The sequence below is a fragment of the Camelina sativa genome, chromosome 7 (genome assembly GCF_000633955.1).
Source record: "Camelina sativa cultivar DH55 chromosome 7, Cs, whole genome shotgun sequence".
In the NCBI taxonomy this organism is placed as follows: Eukaryota; Viridiplantae; Streptophyta; class Magnoliopsida; order Brassicales; family Brassicaceae; genus Camelina; species Camelina sativa.
The window spans coordinates 15,407,679-15,418,445 of record NC_025691.1 but is presented as its reverse complement, the minus strand read 5'-3'; the positions used below and the strand labels follow the sequence as shown (position 1 = coordinate 15,418,445).

At 37.8% G+C, this 10,767-nt stretch overlaps 1 protein-coding gene across 1 annotated transcript; it reads left to right on the top strand.

Annotated features, from left to right (window-relative positions):
• LOC104704649 lies at positions 2,311-2,964 on the top strand. The gene has a single exon (XM_010420700.1). The coding sequence runs from the start codon at positions 2,311-2,313 to the stop codon at positions 2,962-2,964; it is 654 nt and encodes a 217-aa protein (XP_010419002.1).

Genomic DNA, 10,767 nt, shown 5'->3' with positions numbered 1-10,767 from the left:
GCCATCAATGGACTACTTAAGGAGCTGGACAAGAAGCTAGAAGACGTGGCTCAAACCACTTTCACAATGATCACAGCTCAAGGTGCTCGGTAAAGGGTTAAGTGTTGCTTATGCACTCTTTTTCTCTTGTCAAGTTTTGTCCCATTGGGTTTTCTTGATAAGGTTTTTAATGAGGCCTAAGTAACACTTTCAAGTCCTCTTTGCCAACCCAAGTCGTGGTCCAAGGCCCATTACAAAGTCTTGGCCCATTTTTCTATCTCTTTTGCATTTAATGCTTTTGTAATTTCCTAGACATTGTGCATCAGCTTGCATGAGTGAGGACTCTTGCATGACATTGCATGAGCTTGACCTTGTGCATGCTCTTGCATGTTCTTCCCCTCTCTCCTCTTGTCCTTCGTCCCCCTTCTCCTATTTAAAGACAATGTATTTCTCATTTGCAAGACATCAAACATTTCAATCAAAAGCCTTTTTTTTACTTGTTTGATCAGAGAACTGTGTAATATCTTCTCAACTTGTTTAATTCTTAGTGTGTCATTTCTAAGTTGTAATCAAGCCTGTAGTCTAAGAGACTTTCACCTCTCTTAGAAGTACAATTCATTCCCCCCTCAAATCCGCTGCATCCAATTCCCTTCACCTTCATCGCCGTTCATCTATCCTTTCCGCTGCATCTACCATTCATTCTTCATCATCACTTCGTCCATTCCTCTTCAAGACTTTGCAAAGTGTGTCCTTGGGAATAGATTCTCATCCAGGAGTCTATCATGTGGTATCAGAGCCACTTTGCAACCAGGTTTTGAGATTCCAATCGTCACTTTTTATTTTTATTTTTAGATCTGTCATTTATCTTGTGAGAGTTTTATAATATGTTTTACTCGTTCAAAAATTACAAAATCAACTTTGTTAGAACCAGGAAAGAGTCTAATATTTTTACAAATTGATTTGAGAATTTTTGGATTCGTTTTCATAATTTTCCCAGATTCGTTTTCATTTGCGTGTTTTTAGAACTATTTACTTGTGGATCTTTGTTTTCTTTTCAGGTACCATGATGACGTCGGAAGAGGAAGAGTCTTCTCCATCTAGTCTTGAAAGGAGGATCCTTAAGTCTGTCACAGCAGCTATGGCAACCATGCTTGATGCAAGACTTGGCGCTATTCACTTGAATCAAACCAACCCAGAACCAAATCAGCGTCAAAGGCAGAACCAGGAGGAACCAAGACCAAACGATGAAACCAGGGAGTATTACAGTCACAGTTATTCACACAGTGGTCAGCGAAGGCGTCGACGTGAACGTCCAGTCCCTAGAGATCCATTGGGAGGTCTAAAGTTCAAGATCCCTGCCTTTCATGGAACCAGCAATCCGGATACCTACTTGGAGTGGGAGCAGAAAGTGGAGTTAGTCTTCGTTTGTCAAGAGGTCACCGAGGAAAACAAGGTTAAAGTTGCTGCTACCAAATTCTACGACTATGCCTTAAGTTGGTGGGATCAGCTTGTTACCAGCCGCAGACGTACCTGAGATGTGCTGATCGAAACATGTGACCAGCTGAAAGCCGTCATGTGTAGGAGATTTGTGCCGAGTTACTATCACCGAGATCTTCATCAGCGTTTGAGGAATTTGGTTCAAGGAAGCAAGTCTGTCGAGGAGTACTTCAAGGAAATGGGAACCCTTATGCTAAGAGCCAATATTCATGATGATGGAGAAGCTGTTATGTCGCGATTCATGGGAGGTCTTAACCGCGGAATCCAAGACCGTCTAGAAACCCAACACTATGTGGAAATTGAGGAGATGCTTCACAAGGCAGTCATGTTCGAATAGCAAATCAAAAGGAAGAATTCTCGAACTAGCTACAGCACAACCAAGACCAGCTATAGCTCAGGAAAGTCAAGCTATCAAAAGGAGGACAAGCCCGGATATCAGAAGGACTACAAGCCATTCGTCAAGCCAAAACCGATAGATTCTGACCTGAAAGGTAAGGGTAAGGAGGTGAACACTAGAGCAAAAGATATTCGATGCTTTAAGTGTCAAGGACTTGGGCATTATGCAAGTGAGTGTTCCAACAAGAGAATCATGGTCCTTAGAGATAATGGCGAAGTAGAGTCTGAAGAAGAGCGTTCGGAAAACGACTCTTTGGAAGAGGGTTTGGAAGCCCCTGCTAAAGGAGATTTGCTTGTTGCTAGAAGATCTTTGAGTGTTCTAACTAAAACCGAGGAGCAAGCACAAAGGGAAAACTTGTCACGCGATGCTTAGTCAAAGATAAGGTATGCAGTTTAATTATTGATGGTGGTAGTTGTACTAACGTTGCAAGCAGGAATATGGTTGAGAAGCTTGGCTTAGAAGTGCTTAAACATCCAAAACCATATGCGCTCCAATGGCTTAACGAAAAAGGTGAGATGTCCGTCAAGGAGCAAGTCAAAGTGCCGCTTTCAATAGGTAAGTATCAAGACGAGGTCATGTGCGACATACTTCCGATGGACGCTAGCCACATTCTTCTTAGACATCCATGGCAATCAGACCGACAAGTTGTCCACAATGGCTTCACCAATCGACACACCTTCGAACATAATGGCCGAAAGACAACTCTCATTCCAATGACGCCGCATGAGGTCTATCTAGATCAGCTAAGCATGAAACAGTGGACCGCCAAACAAACCGAACCAATCGATACAAAGGGTAAGAGCAAGGTAAATCACAATAGTTTACTATTTGTTTACAAAGAAACTCTTGCTTGTTCAACTAACCCCGAACTAGTGCTACCGAGTAAGATTGAGTTGGTTTTGCAAGAGTACAAGGATGTGTTTCCGGAAGACAATCCCATTGGTTTACCACCTATCCGAGAGATCGAGCATCAAATCGACTTTGTGTCGGGAGCCGCTTTACCAAACCGACCAGCTTATCGCACCAACCCAACTGAAACAAAAGAACCTGAAAGACAAGTGAACGAGCTGATGGACAAAGGACATATTTGAGAAAGCATGAGTCCATGTACCGTTCTAGTGTTGCTAGTACCTAAGAAAGATGGGAGTTGGCGTATGTGCGTGGATTGTTGAGCCATCAACAACATTACGGTTAAATATCGCCACCCTATCCCTAGATTAGATGATATGCTTGATGTATTGCATGGTTCTAGCATCTTTTCTAAAATTGATCTTAAAAGTGGTTATCATCAAATTCGCATGAAAGAAGGTGATGAGTGGAAAACGGCTTTTAAAACTAAACAAGGGTTATATGAATGGTTAGTCATGCCGTTTGGGTTAACTAATGCGCCTAGTACTTTCATGAGATTGATGAATCATGTCCTTAGGAAGCATATTGGTGATTTTGTTGTGGTTTATTTTGATGACATTTTGGTTTACAGCAAAAATTTAGAGGATCATGTCATGCATCATAAACTTCTTTTGGATTTGCTTCGAAAGGAAAAGCTTTATGCAAACTTTAAGAAGTGCACCTTTTGCACATATAATCTTGTTTTCCTAGGTTTTGTTGTGAGTGAAGATGGAATCAAGGTTGATGAGGAAAAAGTCAAGGCAATCAAAGATTGGCCAAGTCCTACAAATGTAAGCGAGGTGAGGAGCTTTCACGGTTTAGCAGGATTCTACCGACGGTTTGTCAAGGATTTCAGCACCATTGCCGCACCGCTTACGGAAGTTATTAAAAAGGACGTTGGTTTCAAATGGGAAGCTGCACAAGAAAACGCCTTCCAGGCCTTGAAAGAGAAGCTCACTAATTCCCCTGTTTTAATTCTTCCAAATTTTATGAAAACTTCTGAGATTGAGTGTGATACCTCAGGGATAGATATTGGAGTTATTTTGATGCAGGATCATAAGCCCATAGCATTCTTCAATGAGAAGCTAGGAGGAGCGACACTCAATTATCCGACCTACGACAAGGAGCTTTACGCATTGGTCCGAGCACTACATACTGATCACGAAGAGTCGCAAGCATTTATAGGGTCAACAAAAGCTCAATAACGTCATGCGCGGTGGGTCGAATTCATAGAAACTTTCCCATATGTGATCAAGTACAAAAAAAGTAAAGATAATGTTGTAGCCGACGCATTATCTCGAAGGTATGTTTTACTTACTTCTTTGGATGCAATATTGTTGGGTTTTGAGCAGATAAAAGACTTGTATGCTAATGATTCTGATTTTAGCAAAATATTTCAATCTTGTGAGAAGTTTGCCTTTGGAAAATATTATCGCCATGAGGGTTATTTGTTCTTTGAAAATAGACTTTGTGTCTCTCACTCTTCTTTGAGAGAATTGTTTCTAAGGGAAGCTCATGGTGGTGGATTAATGGGACACTTTGGAGTTGCTAAGACATATAAGGTGATGCAAGAACGTTTCCACTGGCCGCACATGAAGCGAGATGTCGAACGACTATGTGAACGGTGCGCAACTTGTAAGCAAGCTAAGTCTAAGGTTCAATCCCACGGTTTGTATACCCTTTTACCTATTCCTTTGCATCCTTGGACTGATATATCTATGGATTTTGTGGTTGGATTGCCTAGGACTAGGGCTGGTAAGGATTATATTTTTGTGGTGGTTGATCGCTTATCTAAAATGGCGCATTTTATTCCATGTCATAAAACTGATGATGCATCTCATGTTGCTAGCTTGTTCTTTAAGGAAGTTGTTCGTTTGCATGGCATACCTAAGACCATAGTTTCTGATCGTGACACTAAGTTCCTTAGTTATTTTTGGAAAACTTTGTGGTCTAAGTTAGGAACTAGATTGCTTTTCTCTACTACATGTCATCCGCAAACTGATGGTCAAACAGAAGTTGTCAATAGAACCTTGTCTATATTGTTGCGTGTGCTCATTAAAAAGAACCTTAAGACTTGGGAAGATTGCTTGCCGCATGTTGAATTTGCTTATAATCATTCTATGCATTCTGCGACTAAGTTTTCTCTATTTGAAATTGTTTATGGGTTCAACCCCATATCTCCTTTGGATCTAATGCCTTTACCTTTGAGTGAGAGATCAAGTCTTGATGGCAAGAAAAAGGCCGATTTAGTAAAGCAGGTTCACAAAAAGGCTAAGGAAAATCTTGAGGCCCGGACGAAGCTTTATGAGAAGTATGCGAACAAAGGGCGTAAATAGGTCATTTTCAATGAGGGTCCAAGTGTGAGTTCATCTTAGGAAAGAACGTTTCCCAAAGGAGCGGGCATCCAAACTAATGCCAATGATTGATGGACCATTCAAAGTGCTCAAAAGGATCAACAACAACGCTTACCAACTCGACCTCCAAGGTAAGTACAAAGTTAATGGCAGTTTCAATGTGTCTGATCTTCTTCCTTATTGTGCAGATAATTCGGATTTGAGGTCAAATCCTTTTCAAGTGGGAGAGGATGATGAGACCATGGACAACTTGGAACAAGGAGTTACAGAGAATCTTGAACCTGAGAAGCTTCTGCCGAAAGAAGAAGACGTTCTGCCAAAAGAAGAAGGCGTTCTGCCAGAAGAGGAAGACGTTCTGCCAAAAGAAGAAGGCGTTCTGCCAGAAGAGGAAGAGGTTCTGCCGATGGAAGAAGGCGTTCTGCAGGAAGCCTTGTATGTTCCGGACGGTCCTCTAACAAGTCACGGTCCAAGAGGTTCAACCAAGCCATCAATGGACTATTTAAGTAGCTGGACAAGAAGCTAGAAGACGTGGTTCAAACCATTTTCACAATGACCACAACTCAAGGTGCTCGGTAAAGGGTTAAGTGTTGCTTATGCACTCTTTTTCCCTTGTCAAGTTTTATCCCATTGGGTTTTCTTGATAAGGTTTTTAATGAGGCCTAAGTAACACTTTCAAGCCCCCTTTGCCAGCCCAAGTCGTGGTCCAAGGCCCATTACAAAGTCTTGGTCCATTTTTCTATCTCTTTTGCATTTAATGCTTTTGTAATTTCCTAGACATTGTGCATCATCTTGCATGAGTGAGGACTCTTGCATGACCTTGCATGAGCTCGACCTTGTGCATGCTCTTGCATGTTCTTCCCCTCTCTCCTCTTCTCCTTCGTCCCCCTTCTCCTATTTAAAGACCATGTATTTCTCATTTGCAAGACATCAAACATTTCAATCAAAAACCTTCTTTTTACTTGTTTGATCAGAGAAGTGTGTAATATCTTCTCAACTTGTTTACTTCTTAGTGTGTCATATTTAAGCTGTAATCAAGCCTGTAGTCTAAGAGACTTTCACCTCTCTTAGAAGTACAATTCATTCCCCCCTCAAATCCGCTGCATCCAATTCCCTTCACCTTCATCGCCGTTCATCTATCCTTTCCGCTGCATCTACCATTCATTCTTCATCATCACTTCGTCCATTCCTCTTCAAGACCTTGCAAAGTGTGTCCTTGGGAATAGATCCTCATCCAGGAGTGTATCACCGGTCCATTAGCCAAATTCCTACATTCGTAGGAACCGGGACTCGATCCCAGGTGTGATGGTGCCTTCTACAAATGGACTTACCTCCTACCACTGCACTAAAGTTACTTCACTTGTCTTTACGGCTTTTATACTATGTTCTTTTAAAATTTTTAGATAAAATGCTTCTGCCACTACACTAAAGTCACTTCACTTGTCTTTACGGCTTTTATACTGTGTTCTTTCAAAAAATTTAGATAAAATATCCAAAATATCAACAACGATTTGAACTCTTGTAAAAAATGCTATTATTTGGCCTGTTCGACTAGATTTAAAATTGTTTTTATAAACAATCTGTAAATTCAATGTAAAGTTAACAAAACGATTATCCAAACTAAATTAAAATTATTGATTATCTTAGATATATATATTTTAATTGAATTTTATTGATTTTTATTAAATTATCGTAAATAAAGTTATGGGATGATATTTAAGATACCGAGGAAACATATAGTTGCTATAAATTAATCACTCATTTTCTTTGATGCAAATGTTTGAACAAAAATTTAGTTTTTCAAGTGATAGTAAACTTATGGGATAATTCAAAATACAGTTATTAAACATAACTTATGGGATAATTCAAAATACAGTTATTAAACATGTAGATGAATAAAGATAAACATGAATTCTACATACAAGAAAAAGGTTGAGTAACATCACTACACTTAAACCAATCGAACAACCATCAAGCAAATTCATCCAGCACACAATAAATGATAAGATTGGCCATTTTAGAAATGTTCTAGCACACCATGTGAGGCTATACGTTTTTGTAGGGCTATTTATATATATATACTATATGATTTCGATATACAGTCTTTTATGGTGGGGCTATTTATTCATAAATTTGGTACCATTTATCTATTAGCTTCCAAACAGAATATGACATTTACGGTCATGTCTCCGGTTTCTCTTCTCCGCATTTCTCACTTTTGCATTTAATTTTTTGTACGACGTCTAGTTTTCATAGCTTATAAATGAAAGTTATTAAAATTTGGCCAAAGAGAAAATATATGCTATTAGATTGTCTTAAACATATATAAATGATGATATGTAGGTTGCGTGTGACACTAAACCGCTAATCTTTTTTTCAGCTCTCATATCCTTGCTATATTAATGAATTTCTGAGTTTAAAAGAATAAAGAATAAGTTTGAGTAAGTGATTAAATATGTAGCTGTACCAGTGAACTTAAGGCCAAGTTTAAGACTTAACCTCTATGATTAATTAGAGTGACAATGGCTTAAGTCTTCTCCAAAAGGCAAAGTTGACTACAATTTGTCCCTTAATCTCCTGCTTGCGTATGTAAGAGGAGACCAATCATGGATATTTAACTACACAACATTATATAGATCTATGAAATACTAATATAGTATTATAAATATTTTGTTATTTAAAAAAAATATTTAAAATCATAACAAAATGACTCGTGCATACATTGTCGGCTTTGAATTTATACACTTAACAACAACGAAAATAAATTAATAGTTTTAGATTGTATTTTATAAATTTGCAAATTTGCAAGCGTCATAGATGAGGGGGCTCGATCGCGAGAGGACATAAACTGTGAGGTCCTTGGAACCACTAGATTTATAGATTTGACTTTAAAAAATATTCGAAGTTAGTTGAGATTCAGATTCTAATTCAATTATCGAAGCAATTTATACGTTATATAATGTGCCGCAAAAAATGTACCAATTCAACAATGTTATTAGTCAGCTTAGGGACTTAACCACGTCACTGAACAAAAAAAATCAGCAACTTTTATTTATACTTTTTATTTAAGTGATTGATGATATGTTCGTAAAGACGATGGATGAAAATATTCGGTACGTATTTTAATTTACCATTGTATTATTTTATAATGTATATAAATCAAACCCTAAAACTACAAAATATTAAACCATATATCGAGTAGAATTGGGTTGAGTTGGGTATGAGTAACTTATATAGGCTCTGGTTGGTGATTTGGTCTTTGTATACAGATAGTAATATATTTGACACATTAGTTTTACCCCCATGAATTTTTGAGACGGTAAAAGTATATATTGTTGTTTTTGTTATTATGTTTTTAGTTTTATTTATTGACCGTACTACGAAATTTTTATTATACCATTTTGTTTTATTCAGAGTTTATAAAAAAAATGGTTTTTACCGCTTCGAATTATAAAAACATAATCTTTCGATTGCGCTGCTAAATGAATATAACCGTTTTGTGTCATTATATTTCATAGCTATATAGCATTTATAAAAATCTTATTCGCAGTTGAAAATGACCACATGCATCATTTTGCGTCGACATCTACATTGCATAAAGTGTCAACATCAATATTGCAAGTTGCAGATGCAATAATAAACTGAACTGTTTGAATTGTACAAGTAAGTTAAATCTCTTCTCATTGGTCCAGGCCATCAATGAATTCATCTTTTTCATTTCTTTTTACCATTTTCACAAAATTATACATTAAATATTTCTGGCCTAACTAGATAGTTTCTTTTTTTTATTATTTTTATTATGAAGGGTATCTCCAGGCCGGAGATTCTAAAAAAAAAAAAACTTTAATTATGCAGTTATATTTTTAAGTTTTTAATAAAACTGAACTAATAAAAATTATTTATAGCCTACAAACAGTAGAAGAGGCGATTCTACAACAACCAATTTCACAAACGATTCTTTGTTTTAGTGAAACCAATTTTTGAGTTTTGTAATTAAAATTTGGCTCACAAAAACATGAGCAACCCAATAAATATTCTCACTTGAGTTGGTCTAACATCCCTTAGAGCAAAGCCATCGGTAATCTTTTGATCAGTGTCTTTAATATCTTTTTAATATTAAAAAAAATTAAAAAGGTGAGGAGAGAGAGATATCTCGTATCTCGCAGAAGAACCCAATAAGACACTCTCTCGCTTAGTTGTCACTATCTCATTGGTCAATTTAAAAACAAAAATAATTAATTAATTTAGATAATAATATTGCATTAAAATATAAATAAAATTAACATAGAATTTTAATTTTGAAAGGTTTATCGATGGGAATGCCTTTAAGCTAGGGACCAAAACATTTTATATGATCTCTTTCTAAGCGGCGTCCTTTAAACCAGCGACTTCTAAATTTTTTCAGAGAATTTTTACCAATTAAGCTATCGATGTTTGGTTGTGACTGGATATTTAAATTTGTGCACTCAAATCATGTTAAAAGAAAAAAACAAAAAAGGAACATTTTAACTGGTTTCAAGAGAAGTCTCATTCGTTAGATCCGGTTTTCCTGTTCTGTAAGGTGATGCTTCTCGCTTTTGTGGCCATGAGTTCTTGTTATCTTCTTTTTGAGTAAGCTATCCTTGTCCTTCTCCTGCATCTTTTAGCTACGGTTAGGTGTTTAGTGTGGTTTGCAGTGTTGTTGGGCCTTCGTTTGGGGAGTCTTTTTGGTTGATTCATGCCCTGATTTGTGATTGGTTGAGGAAGCGGTCAGAGCAGCCATCTTTGTGAGGGTTTCTGATTACAAGTAAAGATGATGATGTCGGATCTTAGATCAACGGTTGGCATTTAAAGAATAATTGCCATTGTGGTTTGCTTGTTCCTGTCTCAGATCTTGTTGCTGGTCTTGTGCGTATCTTTGTTTCTAAGCCGCATGTGTGGAATGGCTGAGGCTCTGTCCAGCTATTGCCTTTCTCCCAATCCTTGTCTCTTTGTTTCAGTTTATGGCGCTCGGTTCCTTTCCTAGCAGATGTTTCGTTCTTATTGTTTGGTGGGTGGTAGTCCTCAAAGATATCAGTCATTGCTTTTACTTGTTGTTCATGGTGTGTGTTAACTTCTTGGTTATGCTTCTTGAGAAGTTTTTCCTTGCTCCTTGTCCTTGCATTCATGATCGGTTTAGATATGATCGCTTTTTGAAGGAGTCTAGTTAGACGTAATGGGATGTATCAGTCATCGTCGTCGCATCTGGGAGTATTTTTGAGTCTCTATGATCTCCTATGAGTACTCTTTGCTTGTCGGGTTATGATTTCTTTGGTTCTCGAGAGATTGGCTCTCATCATGATAGGAGGAGGTAGTTGTTATTACGAGTTGGCCGTAATAAATCACATGCGCAGGTGTTTCAAAAGAAGAAGTTTCTCTGTTATCTTGGTTCTACCACCTTTAAGGAACTGCCTAGTTATCTCTGCTTATAGTCTAAGGAGTCGTCCTTTCCGATTTTGTTTTGATATTTCTGTTTTTGTATTTCCAGTTCAGTGGTTTGGCTCCCTTTGATAGGGCTTAGTTTCCGGGGAATGTTCTTTTCCTCCGGCATGGATTCTGGGGACTTTTAGTTGTCCGCCAGCTTTAGCTTCCCTCTTTTGGGCATATGTAATCCTACCTTGTTACCAAAACAAGTAT